The sequence below is a fragment of the Carcharodon carcharias genome, chromosome 11 (genome assembly GCF_017639515.1).
Source record: "Carcharodon carcharias isolate sCarCar2 chromosome 11, sCarCar2.pri, whole genome shotgun sequence".
Lineage (NCBI taxonomy): Eukaryota > Metazoa > Chordata > Chondrichthyes > Lamniformes > Lamnidae > Carcharodon > Carcharodon carcharias.
Window position 1 is genome coordinate 51,934,113 of NC_054477.1, and position 26,335 is coordinate 51,960,447.

Genomic DNA, 26,335 nt, shown 5'->3' on the forward strand with positions numbered 1-26,335 from the left:
CCCAGATGTTAGTAAGGAGGGCTTTGCAGGATCAATAGGGCTGGGTTTGCCATTGTCATTTCCGTGCCTAAGCTGATGCAAGGGTGGTCTGTCAGGTTTCATTCCTTTTTGTGGACTTTGTGGCAGTTTGATACAACTGATTGGTTTGTTGGGCCATTTCAGTGGGCATTTAAGAGTGAACCATATTACCTGGTCTGAAGTAACCAGATAAGGACAGCAGGTTTCCCTCCCTAAAGGGCAGTAGTTAACCAGGTGGGCTTTTATAATGATCAACAATGGTTTCATGGTACTTGTACAGAGACTAGCTTTTAATTCCAGATTTATTAATTGAATTTAAGTTCCACCAGCTGCTTTGGTGAGATTTGAACCCGTGTGCCTAGTGCATTAGCCTGGACCTCTGGATTACCAGCCCAGTGACATTACCACTGCACCACCACCTCTCCCTAAAGCAACTTTATCAGATAATACTTGCATATTATAATTGAAAATATATACAATATAAACTGAAGTTGCAAAATTATGATTCAAGGTTTGTACACAAAATTGTTTCTCTTAAATGCTGATAATGCTTAACACATGAGTGCATTTGAGCTAGTCAAAGCTTTGTGTCTGTGGTCATGCTAATGTATGATGATGCTGACTAGAATCCACATTTTTATTAATTTTTCTTTCTCCGATTAGATGTGGTAGTTACCATTGACATCACAGTTTTAAAAAATTAGGTGTTTGTAACAGTTGGTAGTTTACGGAATATCTAAATAATTCCTTGAGATAACATTACTGTCACTGTGAGATATGCTGAAGCAACAACTATGGATGTTTGATGTTAGTGCTATCACTGACTTAAATGTCCTGTTATAAAAAAAAATTAAAAATTAAAATTGGTACATTCTGATTAGAACTTTTTCCATAACCTTTGTCTGCAAGAATCAGAATTTGCTGCAGCTTATGTTTTTAATCAAAATATCCTGTAGATAATGAATAAATATGTACAACCAGTGTACATTGAAGATAGAAAATAGTATTAATAAAGTTTAACGTGGCTTTACTCAATGTAGTATAAGATTGAAATGATAAACACCCTCATAATGCCAGTTAATGCTGGGAAATATGAAAATAAATATATACAAATTTAATGGAAGTATTATCATCTGTTGGTTCTACTAAAGTTATATTGAATACAGTGGTAGGGTGCAGCCTCATGTCCTCAATATAATAAAACATTACCCTACTGCCTAATGCTTTGGTGGTTGAGTAATTAAGAAAGGAGTCATATTGCAGATCCTATTGTATAGACCTGGAGCTTGATTGGTGAATGAAGAGTGTGAGGAATAAGACGAACTTCAATGCTTGGGTTTGATCCAACAATTCTCTAAAGATTTGTGAAAATAAAATTGTTTTGTGATGTGACTGTTGAAGTTTACAGGTATCATTTGCTCATAATGTCATATGTACAGAAATTTGAGCTCATGCTTCACAACTTTGCCGCTGATTTGGGATTCATGTTATACCTGTGGATTTTGTTTTGAAATACATTTATTTTGAAGACTTTCTAAATGTTAGACTTTCTGAGACCAAATTTCATTTTGCCAGGTTCAGACAGAGTATCATGTGTCTATAATCCATTGGTTTTATCAACATGCGTAGCAAAATTGAGTGCAAATTCATAGATTTGCAGAATAGTGAGGGAAGGGTAAATGTTTTATTGCCTGATGTTTATACTTTTGGTCAATTTAGGTTGTTGGATATTACATAGGTGTATGTTAAAGAACTTTCAATTTGCCAAAAGATTTGAATGATTTTTAAAAATCTGTTAGCCATGGAGCATGAGTTACAAAATGGGAAGCATTATAAATTTTCAAAAGTTTGATAATGCATAAATTATTTTTGTTTGGTGTGTTTTCTCAAAATTTAGAATTCTACTAAGGCACCATTGAAGAGATCCAACGTTGAAAGAGTTACAAATATACAGATCCTGGTTCTCTTCTGCATTCTAGTAACCATGGCTTTGGTGAGTGCTGCAGGTGCTGAGATTTGGAACAAGAAACACACTGATTCAGACTGGTACCTGAGCTCAATTGGTAAGAATTATATTTATCATCAAAATTTCCCAGCCACAGCATAAGCATTAGTTTGAAAGAACAATATTGTTCTCTATTCACCATATCCAGTAACTTTCTAAAGTGTTGAAATAACATTCACTGATGCAAAATGCTTCCACTTGGGTTTCTGTAGAACTCAACTCTGAACCATGTTGCCAGTATATTTTAAGTTCACTTATGCTCTAATTATTTTCCAATATTTAGCAAATGCAAGAAGGTACAAGATAAAATATATCTAAATGTGGAGAAAATTAAAGCATGCTGAAAATCTGCTTCTATAAGGCAAGAGTTTAGATTTTATGTTACCAGTGATGGTGTTAGAATGGAATGCTTTTAGACCCAAATGAAAGTATGCAATTTACACCCAATTTTGTAAGATCAGCTCAATTGGTACAGCTTCAGGTACAGATTTGGATGGATCCAAGAAGCATCAGTTCAAGTTAATTTTAAGACAATAGAGAATATAACAATAATGAGATAAAAATGCTCAGACTTTGGAGCGTCACAAAGGAAAGTAAATCCACTGCCTTCCTTTAGAAAGGTAAAGTAGCAGGGGACTGAGAAGAGATGGATAAAATTGAAAGCAAAAAGACCAAATGCTGGGCAGCTATTCAAATAAAACCAGGTAGAACACCTAACATCAAGCTAGGCATCACTTTCTGCTAAGACAAGGCACACCCTGTTCAGTCCTCCATTTACACTGGGAGACTTTAGCTAAAATTAGGAGAGCTTTCCCATAAACTATTCAACTAATAGCTTGACGTAATCATGCTCAAAGAATCATATCACACAATCAATGTTCCAGACTCCTTCATCACTATCCCTATGTCCTGTCTCACTGACAGGACAGATGCACCAGAGTTAATGCCACAGTGGTATCAATCAGGAGGGAGTGACAGTGTGAGTCCTTAAATTGACCCTGGACCCTAAGAAATCTGATCACATCAAGTCAAACCTGGGCAAGAAAACCCTCTGTTAGACATCACTTGGAAAAAGCACAGAGGGTAGAAAGAGCACAGAATGTACTCTAAGTGAGGGATTTCAATGTCCATCACCAAGAGTGGTTCAGTAGCACCAAGTGACCAAGTCACTGCTGACCAAGTCCTGAAGGGCAGAGCTGCTGGACTAGGCTTGCAGGGTAATTGGTGAGGGAACTGACACAAGGGAAAAACCTATTTGACCTCATCCTCAACAATCCACCTGTCACAGATGCATCTGTCAATGGCAGCATTGGTGGGAGTGACCACCGCACAATCCTTGTGGGAAAATTTCCATCGTCACCTTGAGGACACCCTCCCATTATGTTGTATGACACGACCATGGTACTAACTGGGATACATTGAGAACAGATCTAACAGCTCAGAACTGGGCTTCTGTAAGGTGCTGTGGGTCATCATCAGTAGCAGAATTGTACTCCACATTCTGTAATCTCATGATCCAGCATACCTTCTCACTATACCATTGCAACCAAGCCAGGGGCCAACCTTGGCTCAATGTAGAGTATAAAAAAGCATGCCATGAGCAGCACTAGACATAGTTAAAAATGAGGTGCCAACCTGGTGAAGCTACAACACAGGACAACGTGCACACTAAACAGCAAATGCAGCATGTTATGGGCAGAGCTAAACGATCCCACAACTAAAAGGTCAGGTCAAAGCTCTGCAATCCTGCAGCATCCAATCATGAATGGTGGTGAATAATTAACAGCTAACAGGAAGTGGAGGCTCCATGATTATTCCATCCTCAATGATGGCAGAGCCCATCACATGAGTGCAAAAGACAAGGTTGAAGCTTTTGGTATAGGAGATTATCTTCTGCCAAACAAGTGAGATGAGGACTTTCTTTGGTCAAAGCTTAGGCTATTGAAGCTCTGAAACTGAAAATAACATTCTTTTGATTATTTGAAATGAGAACATCACATCAGAAAATGGTTAACATGAACAGAAATGAAGTTAATTAGGCCGATTTTGTGGTCAGCAGCAAAATAATGGCACTTGTCACTGGCCTTGAAGAAAGCTTCCCACAAAGATTTAGTGAACTCTGTGATGCGAATTTCCCCTTTACCAATGTCATTTTCCAGGGAAGGTCTTGTGGCGCAGTAGTAGTGTCCCTACTTCTGGGCCAGAAACTCCAGGCTCAAGGCCCATGCCAGGACCTGTTGACCACAGAAGGAGTGTTCATGATGTGGTTCATCCTTCCACCACTTCCCAGCTATTCCCCCAAAGGGGAAAAAGTGTTTGTGAAGGTGTGCTCAAAAAAATGTCAGTTTGAATCTGCTGCCAAGTCAAAACCATCTCCAGGCATCCAGCAGCAGGGGCTTCATCAAGCAGAGTAAGTAGCCAAAGACGTTGAAGTATTCTCAGACAGCAAACCAGGACGTATAAACCACTGAGATAAAAGCAAAAAACTGCGGATGCTGGAAATCCAAAACAAAGACAAAAATACCTGGAAAAACTCAGCAGGTCTGGCAGCATCTGCGGAGAGGAACACAGTTAACGTTTCGAGACCGAATGACCCTTCAGCAGAACTAAGTAAAAATAGAAGAGAGGTGAAATATAAGCTGGTTTAAAGGGTGGGGGGGGTGGGACAAGTAGAGCTGGATAGAGGGCCAGTGATAGGTGGAGATAACCAAAAGATGTCACAGACAAAAGGACAAAGAGGTATTGGAGGTGGTGATATTATCTAAGGAATGTGCTAATTAAGGGTAGAAAGCAGGACAAGCAAGGTACAGATAGCCCTAGTGGGGATGGGGTGAGGTGAAGGAATCAAAAAAGGCTAAAAGGTAGAGATAAAATGCTGGATGGAAATACATTTAAAAATAATGTGAAAAGAAAAATCTACATAAATTATTGGAAAAAAAAAAGTGGGGGGGGGGGATCGGAAAGGGGGTGGGGATGGAGGAGAGAGTTCATGATCTAAAATTGTTGAACTCAATATTCAGTCCAGAAGGCTTCAAAGTACCTAGTTGGAAGATGAGGTGCTGTTCGTCCAGTTTGTGTTGAGATTCACTGGAACAATGCAGCAAGCCAAGGACCGACATGTTGGCATGAGAGCAGGGTGGAGTGTTGAAATGGCAAGCGACAGAGAGGTCTGGGTAATGCTTGTGGACAGACCAAAGGTGTTCTGCAAAGCGGTCACCCAGTCTGCGTTTGGTCTCTCCAATGTAGAGGAACTAATTTCTTGCTATCTTGACTCCATTCTCTCTCCCCTTGTCCAGTACCTTCCCACCTACATCCGTGATTCCTCTGACACCCTACATCATATCAACAATTTCCAGTTCCCTGGGCCCCAACCACCTCCTCTTCACCATGGACGCCCAGTCCCTCTACACCACCATTCCCCACCGGGATGGTCTGATGGCTCTCCACTTCTTCCTTGAACAGAGGCCCAAACAATCCCCATCCACCACTACTCTCCTCCATCTGGCTGAACTTGTTCTCACACTGAACAATTTCTCCTTCAACTCCTCTCACTTCCTCCAAATAAAAGGTGTGGCTATGGGTACCCGCATGGGCCCCAGCTCTGCCTGTCTCTTTATGGGATATGTGGAACATTCCTTGTTCTAGTCGTACTCTGGCCCCCTCCCACAACTCTTTCTCCAGTACATCGATGATTACTTTGGTGCTGCTTCATGTTCTCGTCTGGACCTGGAAAAAATTATTAATTTTGCTTCCAATTTCCGCCCCTCCATCATTTTCACACGGTCCATCTCTGACACTTCCCTTCCCTTCCTTGACCTCTCTGTCTCAATTTCTGGTGATAGACTGTCCACCAATATCCATTACAAGCCTACCGACTCCCACAGATATCTCGACTACAGCTCCTCACACCCCGCTTCCTGTAAGGACTCCATCCCAGTGTCTCAGTTCCTTCGCCTCCATCGCATCTGTTCTGATGATGCCATTTTCAAAAACAGTTCCTCTGACATTTCTTCCTTCTTCCTTAACCAAGGTTTTCCACCCACAATGGTTCTCACAGCCCTCAACTGTGTCCAGCCCATCTCCCGTGCATCTGCCCTCACACCTTCTTCTCCCTTCCAGAAACATGATAGGGTCCCCCTTGTCCTCACTTATCACCCCACCAGCCTCCGCGTTCAAAGGATCATCCTCCGCCATTTCCGCCAACTCCAGTATGAGTCCACCACCAAACATATCTTCTCTTCACCCCCCCGGCATCGTTCCGTAGGGATCATTCCCCCTGGGACACCCTGGTCCACTCCTCCATCACCCCCTACACCTCAGCCCCTTTCCACGGCACCTTCCTATGCAACCGGAGAAGGTGCAACACCTGCCTCTTTACTTCCTCTCTCCTCACCGTCCAAGGGCCCAAACACTCCTTTCAAGTGAAGCAGCATTTCACTTGCACTTCTCTCAATTTAATCTGCTGCATTTGTTGCTCCCAATGCGGCTTCCTCTACATTGGAGAGACCGAACTCAGACTGGGTGACCGCTTTGCAGAACACCTTCGGTCTGTCCGCAAGCATGACCCAGACCTCCCTGTCGCTTGCCATTTCAACACTCCACCCTGCTCTCATGCCCACATGTCCGTCCTTGGCTTGCTGCATTGTTCCAGTGAAGCTCAACGCAAACTGGAGGATCAGCGCCTCATCTTCCGACTAGGCACTTTACAGCCTTCTGGACTGAATATTGAGTTCAACAATTTTAGATCATGAACTCTCTCCTCCATCCCCACCCCCTTTCCGATCCCCACCCCCCCCCACCGCTTTTTTCCCAATAATTTATATAAATTTTTCTTTTCCCACCTATTTCTATTATTTCTAAATGTATTTCCAACCAATGTTTTATATCTACCTTTTAGCCTTTTTTGATTCCTTCACCCCACCCCACCCCCACTAGGGCTATCTGTACCTTGCTTGTCCTGCTTTCTACCCTTAATTAGCACATCCCTTAGATAATATCACCACCTTCAACACATCTTTGTCCTTTTGTCTGAGACATCTTTTGGTTATCTCCACCTATCACTGGCCCTCTATCCAGCTCTACTTGTCTTACCCCCCCCCCCCCCCCCCCCCCACCGCCCCCATAAACCAGCTTATATTTCACCTCTTCTATTTTTACTTAGTTCTGTTGAAGGATCATTCGGTCTCGAAACGTTAACTGTGTTCCTCTCCGCAGGTGCTGCCAGACCTGCTAAGTTTTTCCAGGTATTTTTGTTTTTGTTTAGTATAAACCGCTGAATTCCCTTACTTAATTTTTAAATTTGTAGATAGCAAAATAAATGGAACATATACATGGGATTAAGGTAGAAGCTAAAATACCATACATTTTTAAAAAAAATAAATACATGGGTTTTTTAAATCAGAATCAAGAAATTTAATTTTAAAAATTGCTCTTTTGAGGCCGTATGGCTGTTTAGCAGTATTTCTGAACTTTATATTTCATGAATAACTCAGTTACTTCGCATTCAACTAGGTATAACTTTTTTAAGCGATTTTACAGCGAACATTACAATGGAAGCTGTCATCAGTGATTTCAAGTTGATTAGCATTCTCGGGGTCCACAACAGCACACCCTCTGAAGAAGTGTACAATTGCTGTCAGCAGCTTCTGTATTAAGCACACATAAGCAGACTCCAGAAGTTGCAGTCAGTTTCAGACAATAATGATGACATTTCACCATTATTATTAACGCAAAATTTGGACTGATATTGCTTCTGGCTTGATTTAAAGTATTGGAAAAATTTTCTGAGAAACATGAATGTGAGGGAATGCTAAAGCCTAACTTTTGGTGGCATTTTAAAACCAAGTTTTGTGGTATTGGTTTTAGACAAACAGTTGATCCGATCAGCATGCTATTGCCTTGTGGAGAACAGCAAGAACATTTTAAGTGAACAGCACTTCCCAATCTAAATTCCTTCATGGGAAGAAGACTCTGCTAATAGCTGTTTAAAATTCTAGCCAAGGTTTTGTGTTCCTACATATTTCTAACCTCTTTACCATCTTCCAGTCCACAACAAACTGGCAGTGGTAACTTTGAATGCTTCGAAATTGCTTATCCATGAACTAAAGGAAGAAAATGGCCTGGATTCCATTGTCGGCAGCAAACCCATAGTGCTTGCTGCTGACCATGAAGAAAGCAGCCCACAAGCTTTTAACTGTCTCTGTGGCATGAATTTCCCCTTTGCCGATGTTAGTTTGGTTCTGGTGTCCACTCGAAAGCATCTTCAGGTGTCCAGCAACAATGATGTCATCAAGCAAGCTAATCAGTCAATCACATCGAAGAACTCTCAGCAACAGCAAAGCTGGAAATAAAATGCACTGATTATCATTCATGTTTTATAAATTTTACAGAGAGAACAATAAAGATGAGTTAATACACATGGGAATAAGGTAGAAAGTGAAATATCATAGCATTTTTAAAAAATGCTTTTATAATATTAAAAACCTATGAAATTTTATCATCATGTGAAAATTTGACATTCCACAAATATAGAATTAGCTTTTCAGTGCCAGGGAGGTTATTCAGGAGTTGTTTTGACATAAGGTGATGTTAAAAGCAATTACACCTCACTGAACAAAGCGTAACTTGTTTGGAGGTTTTTATAGCAATATTACAGTTTGAAGATGAAGTTCGTGACATTTTAAGTGATTTTTAAAGATTGCTGTCAGTCTCGACGTCAGTAGCGCACCCTTTGGAGGAGCTGGGCACTGCTGACAGTAATCTCCGCACATAACTATGCATGAGCAGAATTTTTTGCTTGGCGTGCAGGCACGTACACGACATGCTCAAGCGTAAAATAGCACGATGACATCAGGTGAGCGTCCTGATGTCATCATGCACTTGCGTAATATTTCAGTTGGCAGGTGTGTGCAGTTGCTGGAGCCGCACCCGCCATTAAAAAGTCAATTGATGGCGATTTTTCATTGCCCGTGCAATTTTGCGCTTGTTGTATGGGCAAAATGGGCAGGCGGCCAGCCGACAATCTGAAAAACCTCATCGACGGTCAGGATAAAAAGGGTCAGCAGCATTGCCAGTGTGAGTAGCGAGGAGTTTGGTGGATAGTTTGTTGCTGGTGACTTATTGGTATATGGCAGCTTCATCTCTGGGGCTGCATTGTTAGCATTTCCAGGCTTCATTTCAGGACTCCTTGATGTCTCCAAGGACCCTGGAGAATTCGGACCCTTCCAGGTATTAGATAGTCTTCAGTTATCCTGGTAACGCGGATTATGGCCTCTGCTGGAGGCACCTCCTCTGAGGGGGAAGAGAGGGGCAAAAGGGCAAGGAAGCCAGATGTTCCAATGCAGTTTCCAGGGGAGCGACCTGTAGGAGGAGAGGCGCAGATGCAGGGACCACAAGGCCAGCTCTCAGTCCAAGGCGGAAGAGGCTGCAGAAGATGCCACTGTCCTGCTGCCAGGTTTTACTGGTGGTGATGCAGCTACCTCAATATGTCCGAGGCGCAGTGCCAAAGGAGGCTCCACCTGTCAAGAGAGACAGTAATCTCCGTCTGTCAGATAATTGGGCCTGAGATCACCTCCGACTGTGTGGGTGGACACCCCATGCCAGTAGCTCTGAAGATCAGAGTGGCCCTCAACTTCTGTGAGGTTCTTTCCAGGGGTCAGTGGAGGATCTGTGTGGAGCCTCCCAATCAGCTGTCCATGGTGTGGATACAAATTTGGCTGAAAAATAGGAAGTAGAGAGAAATGGTCAATGTATATTTTTCAGGCTGGAGGAAGGTTTGTAATGGAATTCCCCAAGGGCCGGCGTTGGGACCCTTGCTTTTCCTGATATATATTGGTGTACAGCGGACAATTTCAAAGTTTGCAGATGATACGACACTTTGGAGTGTTGTAATCTGAGGGGGACAGTGTAGAACTTCAAAAGGACATAGACAAGTAGGTGGATGGACAGATAGGTGGCAGATGAAGCTCAATGTGGAGAAGTGTGAGGTGATGCATTTTGGTAGGAAGAACATGGACAGACAATATAAAATAAGGGGCAAAATTTTGAAGGGGTGCAGGAGCAGAAAGACCTGGGTGTATATGCGCATAAATCATTGAAGGTGGCAGGACAGGTGGAGAGAGCAGTTAATAACGCATATAATATCCCGGGCTTTATTAATAGGGGCATAGAGTACAAGAGCAAAGAGGTTATGCTGAATTTATATAAGACACCCGTTACACTTCAGCTGGAATATTGTGTACAGTTCTGGGCGCCACATTATAGGAAGTCTGTGAACACATTGGAGAGAGTGCAGAAGAGGTTTACAAGAATGGTTCCAGGGATGAGAAACTTCAGTTACAAAGATAGTTTGGAGAGGTTGGGACTATTCTCCATGGAGAGAAGGCAGCTAAGAGGAGATGTTCAAAATCATGAGGGGGCTGGACAGGACAGAGTCGATAGGGAGAAGCAGAAGCTGTCCCTGCTTGTAAAAGGATCAAGAATGAGAGGGCATAGATTTAAAACTATTTGCAAAGAAAGCAAATGTGTTGTGAGAAAACCTTTTCACACAACGAGTGGTGCGGGTCTGGAATGCACTGCCTGGAAGTGTGGTGGAGGCTGGTTGAATCGAGGCATTCAAGAGGGCATTAGATGATTATTTGAATAGAAACAATGTTCAGTGGTGCATGGAAAAGGCGGGGCAACGGCACTAAGTCAGAATGCTCATTCGGAGAGCTGGTGCAGACACAATGGGCCGAATGACCTCCAGTACCTTTAAATTCTATGATAGTTGCATGAAGCTGGTGACAGACGCTCTGTTCAGGCAGGTATTGACTTTCATTCATTTCCATACTATTGAGGCTAGCCAGGCTGAGCGAGCCAGATGCTTTGCAGTGATTGCTGTGTTCCCCCACATCCAGGATGCAATCGATTGCACACATGTGGCCACTAAGGTGCCAGCGGGACAGCCAGGTGCCTTTGTCAACAGGCAGGGATTCCACTCCATGAATGTGTAGATAGTGTATGCCCATAGGATGCATATTCTGCAAGCCTGTACAAGGTACCCTGGCAGCTCCCGTGACGCGTACATCCTGAGACACTCCCAGGCGCCGAGGCTCTTCAGTGCTCTAGCCTGATTGGATAGCCCGGCTGGGTGACAAGGGCTATCCCTTGAAAAGGTGGCTTATGACGCCTCTCTGCCAACCAAGAACAGAGGCAGAGCAGCAGTATAGCAGGAGTCATGCCTCCACAAGGGCAATAATGGAGAGGGCCATAGGTCTGAAGACTTGCTTTCGAAGCCTGAACAGTCCAGAGGGAGCACTACAATAACTCCCAGAGTGGTCACATGCTGCACTCTGCACGATCTGGCACTGGCAAGGGGGGGACCCACTGGAGGAAGAGGATGTTGTCACAGCTGCATAGGCCACAGATGATGAATCCAGTAGTGAGTCAGAAGAGGAGCATGATGAGGAAAATGCTGAGGGTGTAGAGGTAGACCTCTATAACCTCTAAGAAGGCAGGGAAGCCTTGATCCAACACTCCTTCAGCTAGGCTGCCAAATAATTGCTACCTTATGCCAGGGCTACTGCCTCCAACCCAAGTGTCTGAAATGATCCTTTCCTTTGACACCAAAGTCCATTCAGTGCCTGTGCAACAAAGTTTCGAGCCACCGACATCCAGCATTACATATTGGCGTACCCTGCACCACATTAATTGAAAAAGGTGAAACATACTCAGGCCATTACGGCAAAAGAAAATTTATCTGATCTTGACAGTCAAAACAAATGAACAAATCCTTCTCTGGTCTTCAACCCCAGACCAGTTAAAATAAACAAAACATTGCACAACAAAAGATCACCCATGACCAGTCCCTCTTTTGCCCATGATGCTTTAAATTACATTTGAGAGTGCTACTTCTTGGTGCTCCCCCATCGCTGACACCAGTATTGGAGATAGCCTGCTGACTCTGCTGTCTTGTTGGCCTTGATTATCTTGGTGATTATCCTCTGGCCAGTGGAGCCTGTGCTGTCCCTGCCTGGGAGAGAGCGGTCACTTCTGTGGCTGGCATCACCCCAGTCGCCGCAGCCTCATCAGGTGCCACGGCCATAGAAACATAGAAAATAGGAGCAGGAGTAGGCCATTTGGCCCTTTGAGCCTGCTCCGCCATTCATTATGATCATGGCTAATCATCCAACTCACTAGCCTGCTCCTGCTTTCCCCCATATCCTTTGATCCCTTTCGCCCCAAGAGCTGTATCTAACTCCTTCTTGAAAACATATAATGCTTTGGCCTCAACAACTTTCTGTGGTAGTGAACTCCACAGGCTCACCACTCTCTGGGTGAAGAAATTTCTCCTCATCTCAGTCCTAAATGGTCTACCCTGTATCCTCAGACTGTGACCCCTGGTCCTGGACTCCCCCACCATCAGGAACATCCTTCCTGCATCTGCCCTGTCTAGTCCTGTTAGAATTTTATAGGTTTCTATGAGATCCCCCCTCATTCTTCTGAACTCCAGCGAATATAATCCTAACCAACATAATCTCTCCCCATATGTCAGTCCCACCATCCCAGGAATCAGTCTGGTAAACCTTCACTGCACTGCCTCTATAGCAAGAACATCCTTCCTCAGATAAGGAGACCAAAATTGTGCACTATATTCCAGGTGTGGTCTCACCAAGGCCCTGTATAATTGCAGCAAGACATCCCTGCTCTTGTACTCGAATCCCCTCGCTATGAAGGCCAACAAACCATCTGCCTTCTTTACCACCTGCTGCACCTGCATGTTTACCTTCAGCGACTGGTGTACGAGGGCACCCAGGTCTCATTGCACATTCCCCTCTCTCAATTTGTAGCCATTCAGATAATAACCTGCCTTCCTGTTTTTCCTACCAAAATGGATAACCTCACATTTATCCACATTATACTGCATTTGCCATGCACTTGCCCACTCACTCAGCTTGTCCAAATCACACTAAATCATCTCTGCATCCTCCTCACAGCTCACCCTCCCACCCAGCTTTGTGTCATCTGCAAATTTGGAGATATTACATTTAGTTCCCTTATCTAAATCATTAATATATATTGTGAATAGCAGTGGTCCCAGCACTGATTCCTGCGGTACCCCACTAGTCACTGCCTGCCATTTGGAAAAAGACCCGTTTATTCCTAGTCTTTGTTTGCTGTCTGCCAACCAGTTTTCTATCCATCTCAATACACTACCCCCAATCCCATGCGCTTTAATTTTACACACTAATCTCTTATGTGGGATTTTGTCAAAAACCTTCTGAAAGTCCAAATAAACCACATTCACTGGCTCCCCCTCATCAACTCTACTAATTACATTCTCAAAAAATTCCAGTAGATTTGTCAAGCATGATTTTCCTTTTGTAAATCCATGCTGACTCTGTTCGATTCTGCCACTGTATTAAATCTTTTATAATGGACTCTAGAATTTTCCCCACTACCGATGTCAGGCTGACTGATCTATAATTCCCTGCTTTCCCTCTACTTCCCTTTTTAAATAGGATTTAGCTACCCTCCAATCTGTAGGAACTGTTACAGAGTCTATAGAATCTCGGAAAATGACCACCAATGCATCCATCCACTATTTCTAGGGCCACTTCCTTAAGTACTCTGGGATGTAGATTATCAGGTCCTGGGGATTTATCAGCCTTCAATGCCATCAATTTCTCCAGCACCATTTCCCCACTAATACTGATTTCTTTCAGTTCCTCCCTCTCACTAAACCTTGTGTTCCTCAACATTTCTGATATGTTATTTGTGTCCTCCTTTGTGAAGACAGAACCAAAGTATGTATTTAGTTGGTCAGCCATTTCTTTGTTCCACATTATAAATTCCCCTGTTTCTGACTATAAGGGACCTAAATTTGCCTTCACCAATCTTTTTCCCTTCACATGCCTATAGAAACTTTTACAGTCAGTTTTTATGTTCCCTGCAAGCTTACTCTTGTACTCTATTTTCCCCTTCTTAATCAAACCCTTGGTCCTCCTTTACTGAATTCTAGAGTGCTCCCAATCCTCAGATCTGTTGTATTTTCTGGATAATTTGTATGCCTCTTCCTTGCATCTAATACTATCTCTAATTTCTCTTGTAAGCCATGCTTTGGCCACCTTTCCTATTTTAGTTCGGTGCCAGACAGGAATAAACAATTGTTGCAGTTCACCCATGCACTCTTTGAACGTTTGACTTTGCCTATTCACCGTCATCCCTTTAAGTAACATTTCCCAATCCATCATAGCCAACTCCCGCCTCATACCAGTGCAGTTTCCTTTATTAAGATTCAGATTCCTAGTCTCAGAGTCAACTACGTCACTCTCCATCTTGATGAAGAATTCTATCATGTTATGGTCACTCATCACCAAGGGGCCTTACACAACTAGATTACCAATTATTCTGTTCTCATTACATAATACCCAGTCTAGGATGGCCTGTTCTGTAGCTGGTTCCTCAATGTATTGGCCCAGAAAACCATCCCGTATACACTCCAAGAATTCCTTCTCTGGGTAACAATAAATTAGTAACAATACCATAATCTATATACAGATTAAAGTCACCCATAATTACAGATGTTCCTTTATTGCATGGCTCTCTAATTTCCTGTTTAATGCCATTTCCAACATCACCACTACAGTTTGGGGGTCTATATACAACCCCCACTAACGTTTTTTGCCCATTAGTGTTTCTCAGCTCTACCCATACAGATTCCACATAATCGGAGCTAATATCTTCCCTCACTAATGCGTTAATTTCCTTTTTAACCAGCAATGCAACTCCACCACCTTTTCCTTTTTGTCTGTCCTTCCTAAATACCCCTGGATGTTCAGTTCCCATCCCTGGTCACCCTGCAGCCATGTCTCCATAATCCCGACTATATCATACCTGTTTACACCTATTTGCGCTGTTAATTCATCCATTTTATTGCGAAAGCACCGTGCGTTAAGGCACAAAGCCTTAAGGCTTGTCTTTTTAACATTACTTGTCCCGTTCCCACTATTTTTCACTGAGGCCCTGTTTGATTCTTGCCCTTGATTTCTCTGCCTATCACTTTTCTTCTTCCCCTTTCTGTCTTTTGTTATTGTCCTTGATTCCTCCTACTCTGACTCCTTGCTTAGGTTCCCATCCCCCTGCCATTTTAGTTTAAACCTTTCCCAACCATTCTAGCAAATATTCCCCCTAGGACATCAGTCCCGGTCCTGCCCAGGTGTAACCCGTCCAGTTTGTACTGGTCCCACCTTCCCCAGAACCGGTCCCAATGTCCCAGGAATCTGAAACCCTCTCCCTCACACCATCTCTTCAGCCATGTATTCATCCGATATATCCTGTGATTTCTACTCTGACTAGCACGTGACACTGGTTGTAATCCTGAGATCACTACCTTTGAGGCCCTACTTTTCAACTTACTTCCTAATTCCCTATATTCTGTTTTTAGGACCTCATCCTTTTTTTAACCTGTGCCGTTTGTACTAATATGTACCACAACCACTGCTGTTCACCCTCCCCCTTCAGAATGTCCTGTAGCCACCCTGAGACGTCCTTGACCCTAGCACCAGGGAGGCAACATACCATCCTGGAGTCTCGTTGTGGCCACAGAAACACCTGTGTATTCCCCTTACAATTGAATCTCCTATAACTATTGCAGTCCCACATTTTCTTTGCTCCTCCCCTGTGCAGCAGAGCCAACTGTGATACAATGAATTTGGCTGTTGCTACTTTCCCCTGAGAGGCCATTCCACCAAACAGTATCCAAAGTCGTATATCTGTTTTGCAGGGGAATAGCCACAGGAGATGCCTGCACTGCCTGCCTCGCCCTCTTGCTCTGTCTGGTGGTCACCCATTCCCTTCCTGTCTGTGGCTTGACCACCTCTCTATACGTGCTATCCACGATGATCTCCGCCTTGTGGATGCTCCACAGTGTCCCCAGCTGCAGCTCTGAAACCCAGGCTTTCAGGAACTGCAGCAGTAGACACTCGCCATACACATGCTGGCTCCGGGCACTGGAAATGTTCCCGGCTTCCCACATAGAGCAGGAGGAGCACACCACGGCTTTGAGCTCTCCTACCATGACTTACCCTTTAAATTAAATTAAACTTTTTGGAAGATACTTAATATAAAATAATATCAATTACTCTAGGGCCCTTCTTACCTGCTCCTCATTGTTACAGAATATAGCCCTTACAAACGATGAACCACAAAATACGAACTTAAGAACTATGTGATAAAAGTAATAAATACTTACCTGACCGTACTCACAGTACTCAAAGGATCACCTCATTCCCTCCTCACCCAACTCCCTCAGTCACCTTTTTTTTCCCAGCTCCTTTCCAACTCCCAGCTCCTCTCGTGCTTCTCTTCCTCTCGTGCTTCTCTTCAACTCCCAACTCCTCTCGCGCTCCTCTTCAACTCCTGATTCCTCTCACGCTCCTCTTCAACTCCCGATTCCTCTCACACTCCTCTTCAACTCCCAGTTCCTCTCGCGCTCCTCTTCAACTCCTGATTCCTTTCTCGCTCCTTTTGCAGAGTGGGGGAGGAGCTGCTGCTGTCATCCAGAGCACCCTGAGAGAAGTCTGCAGAGACAACAGGCAGCTCTTGTGCCAACCTGAGGCCGCTCTGAACCTCCCTGCTCACCATTGATGGACAGGCACCTTAGCTGGGATACAGGGTGCCTCATCCATCTCCCACATGGGCACCGAGGTCATTGGCTGTGTGAGGGCTTTCAGATCCGAGCGCAACCCCAGGAATCCCTTATTCTGTTCCTGGAGCTGTCTTTCCATGAGAGTTGCCACCCTCTCAATGGAGGAAGCAGTGTGCCCGGCCATGAGGGTCAACACAGTGCTCATGCCCCACATGGATTCCTCCATGACAGAGACCATGGCATGCATACCCTCATGGATCTCCGCCAGATCCTCCCGCACATCTCACTGGACATCCATCATCTGTCATCTAATGGATGACTCCAGAGGCTCATCATCTACCTTCGACTGAGCATCTCCCTGGTCTCCAGTAGTCCTCTGAATGCCGGCGCCCTGGGCATACTCTGCCTGCACCTCAAGCGAGTGTGAAGTGCCCTTACTGCTATGCACCGACATTCTAGCTGAAGATCCACTGCCCACCAAGATGCTGGCATCTGTGCTGGTGCCTGTTCAGAGAGCAGGTGTGCATCTGGAGCCTGGTGGTCGTCTGGCATCAGGATTGGGTCTTCGAGGACCTGCAATTGGCTGCATGGTGGCAAACCTAAGGAAGAACAATGACATGTCATTAGTTTCAGTCATCACACTGTCACTGTGCATGCCAGGCACCCTGGTGGGACCATGGAAATCTGCATCATGGTGCCATCATCTTTCAATGGTCAATGGGGAATCCAGTTTTGAGGCCTCAATCAATGATGAGACTACACAAGAATGTTTGCATCATTCGAAACTCTCACCTCTGTGCCCTGCACTCTTACCCTCATCTGACACTCCATCCTCTCCACGGCTGGTTGACCGAGGTGCCTCTCCAGCTCCAAGGCATCTTGTTCTTATCTGGTTAGGATTAGGAGGTTAACGGGGCCTCCGCTGGTCTGTGACATTTCAATGTTGAAATGGACCATCTTCTCCTGAAAGGATAAAGGAGCATTAATTATTCCACTACCTGCAGTGCCATTGCAGCTTGGCCAACCCCACCTGAGGAGCACCTTGCAGTGCACATCCGAGTCATAGCCCCTGAGCCGCAAGGCATTCAGGCCAAGCAGCCAGGGCTCGCCTCATTGGCCAGCTCCGGCATCTTTGACAATTGGCACTCGGAGTATAACACCCCTGAGCTCCACGTGGCGCTGGCCAGCCCTTAACACTGCAACACATTGACCCATGCCAACACGGTACTCACCCTTCCTGAGCGTAGCAGGTCATTAAAGCTCTTGTGGCACTGGACCCAGGTGTGCTGCACCACATCATGACTGCTGACCAGCACTGCCACCTCCTCCCAAGCTCTTTTTGTAAGCTATGGTGGCCTCCTCCTTCCATCCCTGGGGACAAGGGTGTCCATCTTGGCAGCCACCTTCTCCAGGAGAACTGTGAGGCACTCATCAGAAAACCGGGGAACCGAGTGCCCACCTCACCTGCCCTCCTGCCTGGTGTCTGTATAGTATCCATAATTTTTACTCTCCTGACAACAGCGAAGATGCCTTCGTCGCCACAGCCTTCCAGGCCCTGACTTTGCAGGTTCTAAACCGGCCGCTGGGTCGCCATTGGACCTGACAGGCCCCCGCCTGCCCCTTCCGACCATTGGTAGCCGCCGTTTACACTCTGCCTGCCAGCATGAAATCACAGTCAGGGGCTGATTGTGGGCAGCGGGCTGTTTCCCAACTGCGCCTGCCCATCAAACTCAAAATTCTGGTCCGTGTGTGGACACCAGAATTTGTTAGCTTCACAGTTGTAGTGATGGTGAACTTTGACGGGTTTCAACATCATTATGGCCACAAAATCTGGGCTATTGTAATTTGTTGAAGATGGTACCCACTATAGAAGATGTATGTTTATGACAGGAGTCATATATTGCGGCTAAAATCTGAAATAAATTCTCCTGTATTATTCAAGTTTGTAAGTGCAGCCTAAAAAATGATTTAATTAGGCTATAAAACTATGTCGTCCTATGATGCAACATGGTTTGGTTCTGATATGTGTTAAACAATTAATTGTAACTTTGTTTCTTTTCCTAGGTCCTGTCTCAGCTAATTTTGGGTACAACCTTCTTACCTTCATTATTCTTTACAACAATCTTATTCCAATCAGCCTGCTAGTAACATTGGAAGTTGTCAAATTTACCCAAGCGCTCTTTATTAACTGGGTATGTGTATTTTTTAAAACGTGTGTTACATAGATAATATATTCAAATATTTTAAATTCTGTTGCTAGCTCCCGAATGGCTCAATTAGTTTATTCAGTGGGCCAAGCAGACCAGAAAGTTTTTTAATTCTTGGTTTTGTTGACCAACCTGGCAATAGAAAAACTGCAATTATTTGTTGCTGGGTTCCTGCTCTTGATTGCTGCCCAGTGATACCTCGGAATTAGTTGGTGCGAATATTAGCTGGACAGAATGGAGCATCACCTTTGATATTTCCTCATAATTGAATGACACACACATGAATAATGACCACTTTGGTAAAGCACAGGATAACTCCCATGGATCTATACCTCAGCAAGGAATGACCTTGAGGAAGGGAGAAAAATTGTTAAGAAAGGAAGAAAAAATGATGAACGATATCTTTGTAAATATCAAAGGAATAATACTTTCATCAGCTTTAAGTAATTTCCTTCATTGTACAGTTGCATTTTTTTTTAGAGTATTTGCTATATTTTCCTTGTGCTTAAGGGAAATAGTATAATGCACAATACTTGACAATTATCTTTGAGCAATGTGTCATTAGATATGGAAACAAATTATTATTTTTGATCATTCAGTCCTAGAGTGTTTAACTTGTAAACTAAATTGTAGTTACATGTTTAAATTGTAGTACATGTAAGGGGCTCTGAATTGGATGTCTCATTTGTCCTTGGATATTCTAGGATATGGATATGTATCATCCAGAAACAGACATGCCTGCGATGGCTAGAACCTCTAATCTGAACGAAGAGCTTGGCCAGGTGGGAATCATCTACAATATTTAAATAGCAGAATTGTTCTCACTGAATTTCCAATGTTGTTTTTCATGAAGCAGGAAATGGGATATGATTGACCTTTGCTTTTATTTCCAGCAAAATACTTTATTTTCTATTTGCCATGGATTAATTTAAAATGTTAAAATATATTAGACTTTGATTTCGAACTTTAGGATCTCACTGTTATAATGTTCTTCCCTACAATAAAATTTTTGTATTTATGGCTTTATGACTTTCCCTAGGCGTTTCAGAAATCCCATTCTTGGTTTGTGCAACTTCTGTCAACAAATTTTTAGAAACTATGTTTCTAGTAGCGTACATTAGATATTCTTTTGGAGCTTTGATTGCCCTCTCCGTGAATAGAGTTGTAATGAATAGCATGTGAATACTCTTCGGAAAGTTCCCCGCATTATAAGTGTGTATCATTCCAACTGTTCTCTTCTGCAAGCCCTATTCCTTTCCCTCCACATTTGGGGAGCATTATGTTAGCTGTTTAGACCCTAAGCTCTGGAATTTCCTCCTTAAAACTGTCTGCTTCTGCACCTTACTCTTCCTTTTAGCTACCCTTTTTCATATCTCCTCCTTTGGCTTGGTGCAAGTTTTTCCCCATTATGCTTCTGTCAATTGCCTTGGAGCACTTTTCTATGTTAAAAGTGCTATCTAAGTGCAAGTTGTTGTCTTTTTTAAGTGTAGTCACATTCCTTGAAGGTGTGTTGCCTGTTCAGCTTTGAATGTGTTAGATATCAGGGCAACAGTGTTGTCTAAACCTAGTATCAGTCATGCTAATACTTAAGTGAACCTTGGAGCTCCAATAGCTGAGCCATCAAGGAACATAAGGTCTACTGCACCTGGAATGTTTGACTGATGACACTTTGACCTGTCAAACTACATTCGTTAATATTTTTAGATAAATTGCCCATCCATCAAAGTACCTTTACCTTTAAGTTTTGAACAAAAAGCATTTGCTTATTTCCTGTAGGTTACTCCCTATGTTGCATTTTGAAGCTTAATGAAGGAGTAGTCTACATTTGACCTTCAACAATTTTACAAGTCATACATAAAAGACCACTTCTAAGTGACACACTACAACACTTCAATTCAGATCCTGTTGTCATTGAGTTGTGGAGAATACTATACATCGTAAACTCAACTTACACATATCCTACAGAATGATTACTTTAGAGCATCTCCCAAGAGATTTTACAGTATCCCCCAAGAGATTTTACAGTAACATTAATGTGGCAACTGGCTTATGCAGTGCTTTCACAGGATCCCCTGAAATTGATTCAATTCAAAACCAAGGGTGACTGTATGCTAACACTTCTAAATTTCCATAAGTCATTCATGAACCTTGACAATAAGTGTCAACAAGCTGTTCAACAATGAGAGCATCACAGTTAAGTGCAATGTTATTCTCATCTGAAAAGCTTAGTTCCATCTTCTCCGCCGATGCTGCCAGACCTGCTGAGTTTTTCCAGGTAATTCTGTTTTTGTTTTGAATTTCCAGCATCTGCAGTTTTTTGTTTTTATCTCTTTGGTTATTGGTTAGTGATCAGGAGTGGGAGCGTTGGGCTTGGATTCTTTCCTCACACCTCTCCCGAGTTAGCAATGCTGAAAATATTTGTAATGCCACTAATAACCACTAATAAATCTGCCCCAATCATAGCCGGACCCTGACATCATCTTGGTGTCTATGGCTAAATTCTTAATCATGAGAAGCTGGATCTTATTTTTCTTCAACCTGAAAATTTATGTCATAGTACTCTGTCTATTATCTGACAAGAAATACAAGTGTTGTAAAATGTTATTAAATAATGGGCAAATAAAACTCAGATATAACCTGACCGTAAGAATGTGTCATTATACAGAACATTAAAACAATCTTGAATTATGTACCTTTCAGCAATTTGTCTGAACAGCAGGGTGTAATCTGATGGTTTGATCAGTCAGTTTACATTATCATCTAATCAAGAAGAACCATATCTGAAGTTCACCCTAAAAGTCAGGACCTGCAAAGAAGTTGGAATGTGTACACAGATATTTATTGCTGTGGTAAATAAACCCCATCTGCTCTTTCATTTTAAACATTTAGATTTGTGAAAGATTTAAGTGTGTTTTTTTTTGTTCTTCCCTTGCAGGTCAAGTACATATTTTCGGACAAAACTGGCACCTTGACTTGCAACATCATGCAGTTCAAAAAATGTTCTGTTGCTGGCATTACATATGGGTAAGGGCACAAATGAGCAGTCCAGACAACTGCTTATTTTTGGATTTTGGTTTAATTTGAATTATCTAGATATCTGGAATATATTTCTCAATAATGGAAGAGGAATGGTAAAGCAAAATGATACAAAGCACCTAAATAGTCCTCCAGTTTACTGCACAAAACCAGTAATGCTTAGAAACCATCAAAAGTGCTAAACAGGGGTTCTTTCATTCTTACATATTTGGTCCAGTTTGTCCTCATTTGTTGTGTGCCACATCCCTCCCTGTTGTCGTTATCCACATTACTTGTTATCATTGTTGAGAGAGAAAAATATACCCCTTTTTCAAAAATATTTATGAAAACTTACTATGAATCCAAATTCATGGACAAATCAGAACAACTAAAAGTAATTAGCTAACAGTAAAATAGTCATTCCTGAGAGGTCAGCTGGCTTTGAGTATCTGAGCTGTATAAACCAGGTCCGATCCTTGATCTGTACTGAGCTAGCATCTCTCAGCTGGTTAGTGATTGTGGCACTCCCTATGCCTTAGGGAGAGTCAGCATTTTCACACCTAATCATTATTCATCAACCTGTTAGAAGTGTAGACTTTTTAGATGTTTGGTGATAAAATGGTGAGGTCATGGCTTGTTTGCTTAAAAACCTAATGATGCTTATCAGTAAGATGCAAAGGGCCCATTTGAGTGAGGTATTGGAGGATAACTAGCATTTATGGAATCATACCCTAGCTAGCAGTTGAGATCTTGATGGAATGGGAGAGGAGAAAATAGGCCGAAAATGAAGGAATGGGGTATAGTAGTAAAAATGAAATTGGAGATGTATCAAAACATTTGATTCACTGTGAAAAATCAAGTTTAAAGTGCATTGTCTGGAGAAGTAGAAAAGATTAAAAAGCTACTTTTATTAGATGGTTTTTGCCACAGAGGATTTGACGACACCTGGTGTCTTCAAACTGTGATGGTATCTCCATCCTTAGGATATTGTAAGAGAAATTCTTTAATATGAGAGAAACAGCTTTAAGGATAAGTTAATGGTTGATCACTTTTATTATTAATTTGTCATTTGCAGAACCAGATTAAACAATGTAATTGCCCTTAGTTTTCTAGAGAGTGAAAGACTCAGAAATTCATTGTAAGATAAAATCCACAAAACATACCTGGCCTTGTCCTTTGTGTTATGGTTATTTTCATTTTATGCTTCTGGAGCTGGTACACTCTGTGTGCAACAAATTCTCATCTCTTTCTCATAGTCATTATCCAGACTCCGACACTGAGCGCTCTTCTGACGATTTGGGGTAAGAGAACCTTTTTAATATTCTACCAAGTTTCATTTGCAATATGTATTGTATATTACACATTACATTTGGGCGAGGAAGTTTTTTTTTTAGTACTGAATATCACTGAGTTGCTTTAGATTTGGCATTAAAGGTCTCCAACAGAATGAAATATCCATGATAGACTGTCAGAGGTTAGACACTTAGGTAAACTGTAATATTAGCACCTGGTTGGCAAGGATGAATACTGAGTTCTGAAAACATAAAGAGTATTGACACATGTTACTGCTCCTCCTGCCACATCAAGGGCAGAGATTAATTGCACATCCCTGCTATTATTGGCAGAGATACTATCTGAATCAGATTGGGCAGGTGGTTGCATTGTGGTAATGTCACTGGACTAGTAATCCAGAGGCCCAGGCTAATGGTCTGGGAGGTGGATTCAAATCCTACCATGGCAGCAAGTGGAATTTAAATTTAATTTTTTATCTATTTCATTCATGGGATGTTGGCACCGCTGGCTAGGCCAGCATTTATTGCCCATCCCTAATTGCTCTTGAGAGGGTGGTGCTGAGCTGTCTTCTTGAAACGCTGCAGTCCATGTGGTGTAGGTACACACAGTGCTATGAAGGAGAGAGTTCCAGGAATTTGACCCAATGACAGTGAAGGAACGATGATATATTTCCAAGCCAGGATGGCGAGTGGCTTTAATAAAACTGAAATGAAAAGATAGTCTCAGTAAAAGTGACCATGAAACCATTGTCATAAAAACCCATCTGGTTCATAAATATCCTTTAGGGAAGGAAATCTGCTGTTCTTAACTGGTCTGGTCTACATGTTACTCCAGACCCACAGCAACTTGGTTGACTCTAAATTACCCTGAAATGGTCTAGCAATTCATTCAGTTGTATCACACTACTATGAAGTATTAAAGGAATAAAACCGGACGGGCCCACCTGGCATCAACCAAGGCACCAGAAACGACAACAGCAAACCCAGCCCTGTTGACGCTGCAAAGCCCTCCTCATTAACATCTGGGGGCTTGTGCTAAAATTCGGAAAGCTGTCCCACAGACTGGACAAGTAACAGCCTGACATAGTCATACTCACGGAATCATACCTTACAGACAATGCCCAGATACCACCATCACCATCCCTGGGTATGTCCTGTCCCACTGGCAGGACAGACCCGCCAGAGGTGGTGGCACAATGGTATACATTCGGGAGGGATTTGTCCTGGGAGTCCTCAACATTGACTCCGGATCCCATGAAGTCTCATAACATCAGGTCAAACACGGGCAAGGAAACCTCCTGCAGATTATCACCGATTGCCACTCCGTAAGTAAGGAGACCAAAAATGTACTCAATACTCTAGGTTTGGACTCACCAGTGCCCTGTACAGTTGTGGCAAGAGTTCCCTACTCTTATACCCCATCCCCCTTGCAATAAAGGCCAACATTCCATATGCCTTCCTAATTACTTGCTGTACCTGCATGATAATTTTTTTGTGATTCATGTACAAGAACACTCAGATCCCTCTGTACCATAGTGTTCTGCAGTGTCTCTCCATTTAAATAATATTCTGACTTTCTGTTCTTCCTGCCAAAGTGGACAGCCTTACATTTTCCCATGTTATACTCCCATCTGCCAAATGTTTGCCAACTCAGTTAACCTATCTATATCCCTTTGCATTCTCTGTATCCTCCTCACAACATGCTCTGCTACCTATCTTTGTATCATGAGCAAATTAGGCTACAATACACTCGGTCCCTTCAGCCAAGCCATTAATATAGATTATAAATAATTGAAGCCCCAGTGTTAACCCCTGTGGCACCCCACTAGTTATAGGTTGCCAACCTGAAAATGACGCATTTATCCCCATTTACACCCCCTACCCCCGATTTTCCACTATTATTGGGAAGATTTTAGTGTCTTCTACACTAGACAGGTACAAAATACTTGTTTAAAGCCTTTACCATTTCCTTGTTCCCTATTATTAATTCCCCATCCTCTATCCATGTTAGTATATTACTTTCCTTCTGCCCCCCCCCCACCAACACCCCCCCCCCACCCCCACCACTAAAAGCATGAACTTTCATCTTGCGCAGTAACCTTTGAGCTTTTTTTGTGCTGTAACATTTTCTGTGGCACCTTATCAAATGCCTTTTAAAATCCAAATACACTACATCTGTTGGCTTCCCTTTATCCAGGCTGCTTGTTAGTTCCTCAAAGAACTCCAATAAATTTGTCAAACACAATTTTCCTTTCATAAAACCATTTTTAACTGCTTGATTTTATTGCAGTTTTCTAAATATTGTGCTACTACCTCCTTAATAATAGATGCCAGCATTTTTCCAATGACAGATGTTAGGTTAACTGGACTATGGTTCCCTACTTCCTGTCCCCTTCTTTTCATGAATAGGGCCATTACATTTGTATTTTTGTAATCCACTAGGATCTTTCCAGAATCAAGAGAATTTTGGAAGATTCCAAACAATGCATCCACTATCTCTGCAGTTACTTCTTTTAAGGCCATAGGATGCAGACTATTAGGTCCAGGGGACTAGTCAGCCTTTAGACCCAATGGTCTTCCTAGTAATTTTCCATTTGTGATCTTGATTAAGTTCCTTCCTTTTACTCCCCCCTCCTTGATTTTCCACTATTATTGGGATGATTTTAGAGTCTTCTACCTTGAAGACTGATAGAAAATACTTGTTCAAAGTCCTTGCCATTTCCTTGTTTCCCATTATTAATTTCCCAATCTCATTTTCTAAGGGACCAACATTTTCTTTAGCTACTCTCTTCCTTTTTATATACTTGTCTAAGTTCTTACTATCTGTTTTTATATTTCTTGCTAGTTTACTCTCATAACCTATTTTTCCTTTATTTCTTGGTCATCCTTTGCTGGTTTCTAAAATTTTCCCAACCTTTGGCATTACTACTCAAATTTGCTACATTGTACACCTTTTCTTTCAACTTGTAATATCTTTACTTTCCTTAGTTCACCATGGATTGTCCATTCCTTTCATTGAGCCTTTGTTTTTCCATGGAATCTACTTTTGTTGAGATTTATGAATTATGCTTCCTATATATCGAATTGGTTGGCATCCTTCTTTCTGTGACAGATGATGGGAATGTGGCGTCAGGACTTTGAGATCAGATGAGACCATCTGCTGCACTTC

At 42.6% G+C, this 26,335-nt stretch overlaps 1 protein-coding gene across 2 annotated transcripts in view; it reads left to right on the forward strand.

Annotated features, from left to right (window-relative positions):
* Positions 1-26,335, forward strand: part of atp8a2 (ATPase phospholipid transporting 8A2) — a 631,244-nt gene that overhangs the window by 196,886 nt on the left and 408,023 nt on the right. For both annotated transcript variants that reach the window (XM_041199633.1, XM_041199634.1), the window contains 5 exons: positions 1,916-2,081; positions 18,717-18,844; positions 19,564-19,641; positions 21,795-21,883; positions 23,131-23,175. In XM_041199633.1, coding sequence (XP_041055567.1) covers positions 1,916-2,081; positions 18,717-18,844; positions 19,564-19,641; positions 21,795-21,883; positions 23,131-23,175 — 506 coding nt within the window. The remainder of the gene's footprint in view (positions 1-1,915; positions 2,082-18,716; positions 18,845-19,563; positions 19,642-21,794; positions 21,884-23,130; positions 23,176-26,335) is intronic.